General features: G+C 53.0%; 4 protein-coding genes across 4 annotated transcripts; 3 read left to right on the top strand and 1 right to left on the bottom strand.

Moving 5' to 3' along the window:
* Nucleotides 1–771: 771 nt before the first annotated feature.
* Nucleotides 772–1,509, top strand: PG985_000166 (uncharacterized protein; the record flags this gene model as incomplete). Its single annotated transcript, XM_066819935.1, has 3 exons — nucleotides 772–1,000; nucleotides 1,094–1,250; nucleotides 1,338–1,509. 3 exons carry the CDS (start codon nucleotides 772–774, stop codon nucleotides 1,507–1,509), a joined length of 558 nt encoding a protein of 185 aa, XP_066690814.1.
* Nucleotides 1,510–2,213: 704 nt separating this feature from the next.
* PG985_000167 (uncharacterized protein) lies at nucleotides 2,214–3,769 on the top strand (the record flags this gene model as incomplete). Its single annotated transcript, XM_066819936.1, has 6 exons — nucleotides 2,214–2,299; nucleotides 2,430–2,612; nucleotides 2,716–2,907; nucleotides 3,015–3,209; nucleotides 3,310–3,501; nucleotides 3,616–3,769. The coding sequence occupies 6 exons, from the start codon at nucleotides 2,214–2,216 to the stop codon at nucleotides 3,767–3,769; spliced, it is 1,002 nt and encodes a 333-aa protein (XP_066690815.1).
* A 445-nt stretch (nucleotides 3,770–4,214) lies between these two features.
* Nucleotides 4,215–5,216, bottom strand: PG985_000168 (WSC-domain-containing protein; the record flags this gene model as incomplete). Its single annotated transcript, XM_066819937.1, has 1 exon — nucleotides 4,215–5,216. One exon carries the CDS (start codon nucleotides 5,214–5,216, stop codon nucleotides 4,215–4,217), a length of 1,002 nt encoding a protein of 333 aa, XP_066690816.1.
* A 5,306-nt stretch (nucleotides 5,217–10,522) lies between these two features.
* On the top strand, nucleotides 10,523–11,881 carry PG985_000169 (Ornithine decarboxylase; the record flags this gene model as incomplete). Its single annotated transcript, XM_066819938.1, has 1 exon — nucleotides 10,523–11,881. The coding sequence occupies one exon, from the start codon at nucleotides 10,523–10,525 to the stop codon at nucleotides 11,879–11,881; it is 1,359 nt and encodes a 452-aa protein (XP_066690817.1).
* Between the last annotated feature and the right edge of the window lie 427 nt (nucleotides 11,882–12,308).

Consider the following 12,308-nt stretch of genomic DNA (forward strand, 5'->3'; position numbering starts at 1 on the left):
GTACTTAGTTAGTCCTCTTTTCTAGCACATCACGATTCTCTTTGCCGATTATCAACACATAACATCGATTGGTTGCTGGCGTACCGCATTCACCCGAGGCTTGACCCTCACCACCAAAAGATATCGTGACTCTCATTGCCGGTATTGGCGAACCATATCGGCGCTGGTTTCCGGATTCAATAGCGTTTCCGCCGCAGGTGCGGCACCTGGCAAGGCCCAAGATATTGACCCATGACACACCACCAGTAACTGAGAGAGGCGCAGCAACCAGCACGAGTAATTCGGCCTTGGGTGCTGAAATGCGTGAGTCTAGTCTTTTACCTAGCCGGATAGCCGCAGTACCCGTCTAGGGTGGATGATATTGCTGTGGCACAGATTAGGTAATTGGTAATAGCACGTTGCTTTGCCGCTTGATGTGGTCCCGTGCAGTCTCTCCGGCCCGGGTTTAACGCCCGGCATCTATAGTTTGAGTTGTACGGTCTCGTGGTAGTAGCACCATAATCCCGTAGAGACGACCTCGGCCTTTCGCAGGGAATCAAACGATTATGCTACGTTCATATGCGGCGCGTCTATCTCGTAGCCAGCGAATTCCAATTGAGGGAGTACATTCCGTTCGGGGTCTTATGGGCTCCTTACTGTATATAAACCATCATGATGTCCTGTGTCTCTTTCTGGATTCTCTGTAGTCACAAAGCTTCATCTTCTTGCCTCAAACTCTAAAATACCCAGATAGAGCTCCTGTCTTTCTACCCAAGGCCCCATTCGCTCGCCATGTTGACCCCCCGTTTCCTCCTGGTAGCTTTCGCCGTCTCGACAGCTGCTGCATCCAAGTTGCCCTTCATCCAGCCCGAGGATGGCGTATACGCTGTCATCATTGGTGAGAAGGGCCAGGAAATCCATACAAGTATCTCGAACATGTCCCCAGCCGGAGGAGGCCAAATTAGAAACCCAGGCACGGAGGATCGATCATACCTGGTGTGGTTGTGGCTACAATCTCCCCGTAAGGACAATTGCGGCTTATTGGGAACCAGTGATTTGAATCGAGCGCTGACGACGATCCACGCATTATAGCACGATGATACCGATGCCGCAGTGACAGACCTCAAGCACCAGCTGGATGAGAACAACGCCGTAATCTACACCAACTTTTACTCGATTCGAGGCGGCACCGTCGCTTTCTCTTGCACCGACAGTTACAAGAGGTTGTGGACTGAAAACCTCACTGAGTTCTTTGGTATCATCACTACCAGGTAGGAAAAACAGAGCGTGAAGATGAGAAAACATGCGGTCGAAGTCCCCTGAGTGCCTTTCCATCTGCTAACCAATTCGATGTCCAGATGCGGATGGTACGTGGCCGGCAGTTACATGAAGCAATGCATCGACTCGGCCAACAATCCCCTGAACGCTGACTGTGCTGATTGGAATTTGCCCGTCGTTGGTTGCATGAATTGCTATCCTGGCCAGGACTTCTGTAAAAACGCTGAAGGCTCGGACAAGTCGAGGTGCTAGGCGGCTGGGCATGAATACTACTTTTGAAGAATTGAGAGTTGAGAATTGAAATTTGAAGATTGAACTCCGCGCCCACCATTTTCGGGACCCAGAATGATGATTTGTCCCTTTCGACTGTATCTTCCACATCCAACTGCACTTGCTACTATGACCCAAGCCTTTCTATCTGGATCCAACCTGTATCCTTCTTGAGTGATAGCAGAGCCCAGGACATTTTGGAATTGAATACAAAATTGTACTGTCACTGCGAGTACGTCTGCCAGATGCGTATAACATGAGGTGCGCAGGACATATCTCAGTTGCGGTCAGGGGTGCAGAACTGTGACTTCCGCCCAGCTTCTCTTGCGCCAGTTCAACACGTTCAACGTGTCATGGTAGGACATGCTAAGCATCAAAGTAACGGTAGCTCCTTGGTACAATTCAATATTAACACAATGGCGTTGTCTTGAATGGTCAGTACGCCGTCAATCCAGACTCACCACCCAACAGCTTGACCATTACATTCAAGCAAGTTCCTGCATTCAATATTTGCTGCGCGTATAAAAGCACTGTGATTTCTCAATCTTTCCAGCCTTTGCAGGATCTCCCTCACACAACACCAAACACACCAGCAAAGATACAGTAACAACCTCTTTTTCCCAAACCAACACAACCTATCCCAAATTCCCCCGAATTTCCCAGAATCATCCACCAAAACCGTCAACATGCATTTCTCCGCTGTTGTCACCCTCTTCGCAGGCCTCTTCGCCAGCGCTGCTCTGGGCTGCACCTACGGCGACACTCGCTGCAAGTAAGTCATCATGTCCCACCTCCCTGCCCACTTGCCTGCCTTGCTCTACCAACCAGCCCAAGCTTTGTTGGTGCAATGGTTTGAGTGTTGATTAGCATCTTTTTCTAACATGATCGTCTTCTCTTAACAGTGGCAACACCATCCAGAGCTGCATCGGCGAAGACTGGATCGATGAAGAAACTTGCAGCTTCCCCGAGGAATGCACCATGGAGTCAGGCCATGCCGAATGCGAAGTCGGCGGCCGCAACGAACGCATCCTCGCTCGCGCCAACGTTGGAGACGAATGCTACGGTGACGGCGTTTACACGTGCTCGTAAGTTCTGCTGCCCCATCCTACCACCTACGGCTTTGGTAAATCCTTCGTCGGGCTACATTTACTCCTGTTGAAACCCGTACTTACTTCTCCGTCTTCACAGGGAGGACGATATGAATGTCCTGATATGCGAGAGAGGCGTATGGTGGAATGTCGATGGCTGCATGGGGACCGACAGGTGCATCATGGCCGGCCAGACTGCCAATTGCGGCACCCCCGGCAAGCCCAACCCACGCATGTTCGCTCGCACCACCGTTGGGGACGACTGCTCTGATGACGGCGCTTACGACTGCACGTAAGTGCTGCCTCCCCATCCACCCACACCCAAGGCTTTGGTGAATCCTTAGTCGGGCTACATTACTCCTGTTGAAACCCGTACTCACTTCTTCACCGTCATTACAGGGACAATAAAATGAGCGTACTGCAGTGCCAGGAAGGCAAATGGTACAATGTCGATAACTGCGTCGCGCCAGACATGTGCATCGTCGAAGACCAGAGTGGTTATTGCGGCCTTCCTGATAAGCCCGACCAACACAACATCGCTCTCGGCGTTGGGGACGACTGCCCTGCCGATGACGACGGTCTTTACGAGTGCGCGTAAGTGCGACCCCTATCCAGCTACCCAGGCCTTCGTGCATGGTCTATGTCCTTTCGTCTCCGTCAAAATCTAACACTTACCCTTTCTCCGTCTTAACAGGGAGGGTGGAATGAGCGTCCTGCAGTGCCAGGGCGGTAAATGGGTCGATGTCGAAGACTGCACCTCGCCCGACAAGTGCCTTATCGACGGCGAGGGTGGCTATTGTGGCCTCCCCGGTAGATCCGATCCACGCAACCTCGCTCGCGGCACCCTCAGCAACTGCCCTTCCGATCAGAACGCCACCTTTTGCTCGTACGTCATGCTCCCTTGATCCATCTAGCCAGGCCTTAACGCATGGACTACCTACCTACCTACCTTCCTTTGCTCCTGATGATAAACCATACTTACCCTTGTTTTCTCCAACAGGCCGGACCTAATGGAAGTCTACTATTATTGCGGCAAGGACGTTGTTGATATTGCATACTGCACTGCCCCCCAACAATGTATCCTCATCCACCCGGGTGGTTACTGCGGCATCCCCAGTCGCCTCCACGCACGCAGCTTCGCCCGCGGCACTTAAGGGGTATATTGCACTCCAGTCAACAACTTGAACCATTTCGTCAAGACAGTGAGGGTAGTTAAGTTGCAGTACCGTAATTATGGAATCGGCATCGCAAGGAAGACAAGAGCCGGATCTACTAGGTACAATGTTACATCACGAGCGATCTCCTTAGGGCTGCGTATCACTCTACATGGTAAACAGCAATACACAGTAGAATTTCCCAGCCTTGATAATGACAGCTTTTCGAGATGAAGATGTGGTTTTTCGTGATTTGATTCGTAGTTCAAGGGAATGCATCAATCATACGTTGCGGGAAAACTAACTGATGACAAAGGAGACTCGAAAGCAGCATCGGTAAACCCCCTCCTAATCAAATCCCAGCGGTAAATGCGTAGACCACCCAACACTCCCGCCACTATCTACTCTCTCTTCTTTGTCCCACGGCCACCATTCAGCCGTCAGCCTACAAAGAAACCACCTTCTCCTCGCGCTCCACCTGCCTCTGCCCATCCGGCGAGCGCCGCACCACCTTGACGAAGCGGCCCTTACGCGCGCCGACATCGACATTGACCGGCCCGTGGCCGTAGTCGCGATACTCATCATAGTCGTGCTCTCCACCGTGATCCCTCTTCCCGCCATGGCCGGCGTCTTGGTCATGACCCTCGTGGCGACGCACCGTCCTCTTGGCCTTCTTGGACCCGTCCTTGTAGATGCCGATGGCCGCGCGCCCGCCACAGATGGTATTGCCGTCGCCGCCGCAGGGCATGTCGCACTGCATGGCGCACTGGGGATCGCTGGCGTCCTCGAGGGCGTCGGACTTGGTGTTGCCGCACCAGCACTCGCGGCCGTACTCGAGCCCGGCGAAGGCGAAGCCCTGGCCCTTGCAGGCCGAAGTGCACATGGGCACCGTCATCTTGTCGTCGGCCTTGACCAGCGTCGTCAGGGCGCGCCCGTACAGCGGCTCCATGAAGCAGCTGACGTAGCTCCAGCTCGTCCCGGGGACCGTCTTGGGCGGCTGCGGGCCCTTGTAGTTGGTGTTCTGGAACACGGAGACGCGCGAGCTGCCGCCGCAGAACTGGTTCTTGTTGCCCTTGCACGGCATGCTGCAGTTCTGCCGGTCCTGGGCCTGGTCGACGTAGCGGGAGGCCGGGGCCACGAACCGGCCGCAGTAGCACTCGCGCGCGTACTCGACGCCCGCGAAGGCGAAGTTGTTGGCGGTGCAGAAGGCCTGGCAGCTCTCGATGGTCATGGTGTCGTTGGACGACGACGGGCCCGTCAGCGCGCGCCCGTCGACCTCGGTCGCGCAGCCCAGGTACTTCCAGTCCTTGACCACAGACCCGACGGCCGGCGTGCCCGTGAACGAGGCGGGCGGGGCGGCCGGCTTGGGAGCCTGGGCCAGGACCCCGTGGCTGTTGATGGTGGCCGCAGCGAGGAGGAGGGTTAGGGTGGAGAGTAAGGGAGCCATTGTTGTTACGTGGATTAAGAGGTAGGGAGGGTGGTTCTTAAAATAGCTTGACTTGAGTTCTCTAACCCCTTTCCTATCTTTAGTAGCAGTAGGAACTAGGGATCTTGGTGCAGTATCCCTAGGGTCGCTTTTCACTCGGGGGTGGTGGCTAAAGATCTCCGAACCCCAGTATTCTTCCTTGCACATGACTCTAATTATAGGGGTGCCGGGTGGCAACCCCGGTGAAAGGGCAACGAGTATCAAAGAGCCGACCATCGTCATGAAGCCCAACAAAGCGAAACCACCAGTGACAGCACCACATACAAAGACACCCCAGTCTATTTGGCTTCGCTTCCCGCAAACGGATCGAACCAGCTTTCTCCTGGCGGATTACCAAGCCGGGCCGCCGGCACGTCTGTGTCATTGAAACTTGATGCCTCGATCGATCTGATTGTCTGTGCGAGTGAATCGGTTCTACGTAGGCATAGGCTATCGCTTGGCTGTCTCTTGGCTAAACATTTGCGGTATTGGTTTGCCTACCCAGTGTGTAATATGTCTTGGGAAAGGTGGTTCTACGTGTGACTTGGGCTGTGATTGGGACGCAGATGGGTGAAGAGTCCCTAACCGTATCTTGACATCACTATCAAGGCTCCTATTTCAAAGGAGAAAGAGCATTTCCTACCCCGAAAGTCAATGTCTTCAAACTAAATCACGGCCCAGGTATCACCCCGCCCCCCCCCCCCGACAAATACTCATCACTTTCAGATCTGCTAAATCACTTGTCCATTCACACACATATCCATCTGAATCTTTGAAATAAGTAGCTCTTCTATGCAATACTCAAACACCTTCCTCTTATGCTACCAGAACCAAATGTATTTGAGGTATACATGATACTGCGGCTCAACTCCTATTTGATCCATCCTGAGCATGGAGAATACCAACGGATGATACCAAGAAAGCGGGACTGGAGAACGCCAGAGCTTGTCTCGGGTGAAGCTGCCCTCGAAGTGCCATGAAAGATCCAGCATGGCAGGTTGAGTAGAGACAGCTCTTACATTTGAGTTTTGACATGAAGAATGTTGATTACCTCGCTTGATATGGCTACCCAAATACTCCCACACCGATTTTCATCGAACTCACCAGGGCGTATAACACCATGGCTTGGCACCAACTGGCTCGCTGTCTAATATAACTATTGGTACAAGAGTAGAGACTGTCACTTATATAGCAGCGCTACATAGGCAGGTACAGCTAGCTGGCGTCCATGGTGCTGCTCTTGGGCTCCATCCATGCATGGTGCAGGGTGGTATAATGATGCAGCCAATCTCGACAGAAAGATATACGAGGGTTCGTCGACAGAGTGTTTCCGTTGACCACAAGTGTAGGATGTTCATGAAGTTCGCGATGCGTGAGTCTGATACGCGTTCTATAGAGACAGAAGCAGAGTGTAGAACAACTCAGCGTCTCGAATATTGAGATACAACAATGCGTTGGCCCATACCATAGTCCATCGTATTGCATTCCACTGCCAAGGTATAGGTTTTCGCAATCGCGTAACTACTGCTTCCTGTTTTGATCCGTTCTGGCGGTGTTGTTCCCCTCCCCTGACTGGCTTACACTGAAAAAAGGGGCCGGTGCACCACGTGACGTGGTGTATATACACAGCCACTTTGGGGCGATGGCTATGCAAAATTTGCAAGAGCCCGCATAGCCTACTGGGATTCCAGAGTCGTTCCCCGGGGTTGACTCATACCGCGCAAGGTGCAAAGCCAAGCAAGTCGTTTTCCGCCATCGCCCTCATCCACTTGGAAGTCTCCTTATGCTTGTTCACCAAGCTCCCGCGAGGTTGATGTGATGGCCCGAGCTTTCTACGGGCGGGGAGCTGGAACGTGGGCTTTTGGGATTTGGGTTTGGCCAGAGTTAGATGGCGGCACTTTTGACATCAGCATGGAGTACGGTGTTGGCGAAGCGAGACCGGCCACTGCAAATAATATCGGTTTTGTATCAAGGTGAGCTTCTGTGCCAAAATGGGATACCTACTCGAAGTTACTGTAGATGGCAGTTGTCGCGACCCAGGCGTTCTGGAAATGACCGGGAGTTATCCGTGAGGTGGGGTGGATTAGTGGGAAATCACCACTTCAATGAATACCTTAATCCCCGATTCCCTGGCAAACAAGCGATGCCTGATCATCGTTATTCACAGAGGTGATTGTAGAAGCAGCGTCAGAGTCTTGCGCGTCACGCCATCCGCGCAAAACCAGCTGGTCCAATACTCAAAAAGAGGGTTTGTTGTCGACTGCGCGTCGTTTCTGAGTTTCAGCATTTGCAACGCAGTTGCCGCATTTTTGGCATATGCAAAACATCATTGCCGAGTATCTTGACTCGTTCGCCCAGAGGGCAGCTCGGACGTGCGGTTCGCCAGACGGAGGGTGGAGGGTTCAGCGATTGCATGTCGCTAAGGTTAGGGTAGAGGCTGGTAGTGGTCGTTTATGCACTCCAGGTGTTCGTTGGTCCTTAGGCGTTTGGGCGTTGGGCATCGAAAAGAAGAGTCCAGGAAAACCATCCATGAAAGAAAGTGTAGTAGGACACGGCCCCAAACATGATTGAAACTACCAGCCGTCCTCCGGTCGCATCAAAGAAGCTGTCAGTGTCCAATTGGGACGCATTACAGAGAGAGATCTCAGGGCCTGCATTGCAAAAGTGTCTGTACTGGCTGTCTGTTACTCAACACCAGCTGAGATCCAATCTGGTGGTGTGCTAGTTTAACCGGAGATAAGACCCGGCAGTCCGCCGCGGGCTGTGACCCGTGTCACAAGCCTCACCTGCTGGTCTGAAGCAGAGAGCCTTGGAGCATGCCATTGCAATAAGAGCTGACCGCTTTTCGGATGAATAAATGATTCATGCTCTGGTTCTTGGGCCTTGCATTTGTCCATCATCGGATATATCATTTGCAGTAGCCTCAACGAGGGGCACACCCGGGTATTGCAGCTTGGTGATTAGCAGTACGGTAAGGAACCGAGAGAGACAAGCAACCTAGGTAGCAGGTGAGAGGTATGTAGGCATGATATGCGCGTGGTTTTTGCTCGGATCTAAGACACGCAGGATCCTGTCAAGCATCAGAGTGAGACACGTTTGGAAGGTCGACCTGAGTTTGTAGTGCGTGCCAGCCAGCCAGCCAGCCAGCCATGCATTTCCCGAGAATGAGAATTTGAGAAGTGCAGACACGTTGGAGGAGACGCAGTGAGCTGCCCCTGCTGCCCTGCATGTGCATGTCATACCGTAGTAGTACATATGTGAATATAGTAGAAAGCAGGTGCCGAGCGATGAATCACAAGTTGCGGTCAGGTTCGCGGCGATGCTGATTTGTCGCTGCATTCATCCAAATATTGGGGCTAGAACCTAGATCGAGAGATCAGAGTTGCCGAGTACTTAGGTATACGTCGCCTGTGGTTGGTTGAAAGGAGAGCGACGGGTATGTCGTGTCTTTTTTTTCTTGACGGGCTTGGAGGACCAGGTAGGAGGTATGTGCGCGAATACCCGTTGCGATGGAGTTGTGGATGGAGGAGGGAAATGGCAGTGGTGGTGGGGCGTGGCCCAATTCAGTCGAATTTGATGGTGGTGAGGCCTGCCCAGAAGCCTGCCCAGTAGCCTGCCTGCCTTTGCCTGCGCCTGCAACTTTTCCCACTAGCATGGCCAGAGGTTGTCAGTGGGATCGGGCCACGACATTGCGCATCGGAAATCGCTCAGTGGCTGCACGTCTGCACGTCCAATGCTTCCCCTGACAGCAGACCAAGGATTGTTGCATTCGGCCAGATCAAATCAGTCACGGATCCTCCGTCTCCCCTATGTACTGGACGCATGCTACTAGTCGCAGCATGATAAATAAGCAAAATCAAGTTACAACCATCAGTGTTTCTTTAGGTACGCGCTAGAGGCTGAGGTAGCCCACTGTACAAGACCAAAGCTCCCCCGGCCCCTCTGTGCCATCCATTCCTCCAGTCCCCGCCATCTGTGGAAGGACGGGAGGAAAAAAACTCAGTGGTACATGCTCTTCAACCATACACAGGCCAGAGGAGAGGGTTAGGTAAAATACATACATCAATTGTAGCTCTCGAGGGCTCAAGGCCATCATAACTCATTGCCGCGCCATTCCCTCGACTCAATCGCCAAATCGCATGCCGTGGGACCCGTAGCAACGACAGTAGCAGCCATCTGTCACAGCCAGCGAGCGCATTAGTTTATTGTCTTAGGTAGTTTTGTCGAACGGTACGTATCCATGCCATCAAAGCCCGAGATGTTTCCAAGCTGGCTGGCTGGAGTCCCAACGTCATCACATGCCCCAGAATTTTGTGACTTCCCATCTTTTTTTCGTCCCACTACTGAGAAAGCGGCAAGGTCGAGGAGGTTTTTTCGATATTTTTAATTTTCTGCCTCTTGGGCTGCCCACTAATTTTTCGTCTGCAACCCGCGCTTCGAACCCACCACCCGGAAAAAAAGACCACTAAACCAAAAGCCAGCTAGGACAAGGGCGACGACGACACCAGCTCTCCCACTCACCACCACTTGTTTTTGTGTTTGGATTTTTATTCTTAAATCCCTCTCTTTCCCTTTTCCCGCTCCCACTCACACACCCCTCCTCACCTTTCACCACCTCGGTATTCAACAACCCCTCCCTCCAACCAGACCACCCAAGCGAGCACGACTTCTGTCTCGTTTATGCAAGTCAAAGTCATCCTGACCACCACCTACCGCCGCTAGAAACGTCGAGACTTTGTCCCTCCGTACCCTGCGGACTGCCCTCCGACTGCCTTTGGTCTTCACAAAGGCAACTCCGCGACCACGGCTTTCTCGGCCGTCAACTTCGTCTCAGATCAAGATTTCAGCCTGCGAAAGACCTTCCACATCATCAACTCCCGCCCACCTCCTCCGCCTTCTGAAGTTTCTTGAGCAAGCAAACCTGCCGCTTTCGTTCGACTTCGCTCCGAACCCGAACCCCGATTTCCACCCCAACCGCCAGCTGCCGCATAGGACGAGTTCTGCGGTTCTTCCTCTTGTAGAGGAAGAGTCGAGGAGGCCTCGTCAGATCGCTTCGGGATCAGAAAGCTACCGTTTTCGACCCCCTTAACATTCAGAGATACCCTGTGGTTCTCCCTTCTTCTATACAACACTGTCTTTCGTGTGTGTGTCTTTTGTATATCTCCCAGGAGATATATCCATATACCGAGACCAGTTCTACCAACCACCAGAGTTACCTCTGAAGTCCACATCCGAACTCAGAATCGACTCCTCACCCGCCCATCCGCACCATCCTGAAATCAAGGGATATGGTTATGGCAACAGCTACCATTGAGCAATTCGCACCGGTTACGTTTAATCTAAACAATAACCATACATTGACTCACGTCAAGAAGGACTTCTTCCTTGACAATCATCAGAATGGCGCTGTTCTAGGCAAACACCTGATCGGCGATGCTCTCCGCCGCCGCGTCGAGAGCATCGACCACGAATCATGCGAGCCCGGAGATGAGGATACCTTCTTTGTGGGCGATCTTGGCGAGGTCTATCGCCAGCACATGCGATGGAAGAAGAACCTTCCTCGCGTCAAGCCTTTCTACGCAGTCAAATGCAACCCCGACCCCCAGGTCCTCCAGCTTCTTGCTGCCCTGGGAACTGGATTTGACTGCGCGTCCAAGTCCGAGATTGAGCAAGTCCTGAACATGGGCGTGGATGCCGAGCGCATCATCTACGCACAGCCCTGCAAGACCAACTCATATGTACGCTACGTCGCCAACAAGGGCGTCAAGCAGATGACCTTTGACAACGCCGACGAGTTGCGTAAGATTGCCAAGCTCTACCCCAACGCCGAGCTCTTCCTGCGCATCCTGACCGATGACTCGTCCAGCCTGTGCCGTCTCAGCCTCAAGTTCGGCGCCTCCCTCGACGACACCGACAACCTTTTGTCGCTTGCCAAGGAGCTCGGTCTCAACGTCGTTGGAGTGAGCTTCCACGTCGGATCGGGCGCCTCCGACCCTCTGGTCTTCCTCAAGGCTGTCCAGGATGCCGACCTTGTTTTCAAGCAGGCTTCTGCCCACGGTTTCGACATGAAGACGCTGGATGTCGGCGGTGGTTTCAGTGGCGATAGCTTCGAAGCCATGGCTACTGTCCTTCGAGGAGCCCTCGACGAGTATTTCCCTCCGTCGATCAACGTCATCGCAGAGCCCGGCCGCTACTACGTCTCCTCGGCGTTCACTCTTGCCTGCAACATCATTGCTCGCCGCACCATCCACGACTCCGCCACTGGCGAATCGAGCTACATGGCCTATGTCAACGATGGCCTGTACGGCAACTTCAGCAGCATCATGTTCGACCACCAGCAGCCGGTCGCCAAGATTCTGAGCGCGGGCCAGAAGATCATGTTCGACTCCCCCACGGCCGAGGGTCTCCCCGCCGGAATTGGTGGTGGCATCGAATACTCCATCTGGGGCCCTACCTGCGACGGCATCGACCGCATCACCGAGAGCATCCGCTTCGACCACGAGCTCGATGTCGGCGACTGGTTCTACTTTGAGGAAATGGGCGCCTACACCAAGTGCTCTGCCACCAAGTTCAATGGCTTCTCGGATGCCCACGATGTCGTCTACGTTTGCAGCGAGCCCGGCGCTCGTGCCGTTCTTGGATTGTAACCGTCGTTTACTTGCTTAATTGTTTGCAAGTGATGGTTTCTGTCTCTTTGGAGTGCTTTCGTATTATGTTATAGAGTTGCAGTGGCCGATGGTCGTTGCCCCGTTGGAGGCATCGTCTATCTGTCTTGCACCATATATAGATATATTTTCTTCCACTTGTATACACCCAAAAATCAGGCAGCACAAAATAGATATTGGTCTGGACATGTTTCGCGTTGCGCCCCTTGTTGAACCTGTTTTCATGCTAACCTGACTTGTCTTTTCCCACGGCTATATGGCATTACCAAGTCATCCATTGATCCCCGCAACAAATTCCAGTCGAGGCATTTGACCAAGCGGTCTTTGTTCATCACATTGAGAGATTGCCTGGACCAATCGACTTGGAAAAGGACAACAGTACGTTTTTAACAGCGAATTCATCTTGATA

The sequence above is a fragment of the Apiospora marii genome (genome assembly GCF_038362585.1).
Source record: "Apiospora marii strain CBS 49790 chromosome Unknown utg000001l_segment0_segment0, whole genome shotgun sequence".
In the NCBI taxonomy this organism is placed as follows: Eukaryota; Fungi; Ascomycota; class Sordariomycetes; order Amphisphaeriales; family Apiosporaceae; genus Apiospora; species Apiospora marii.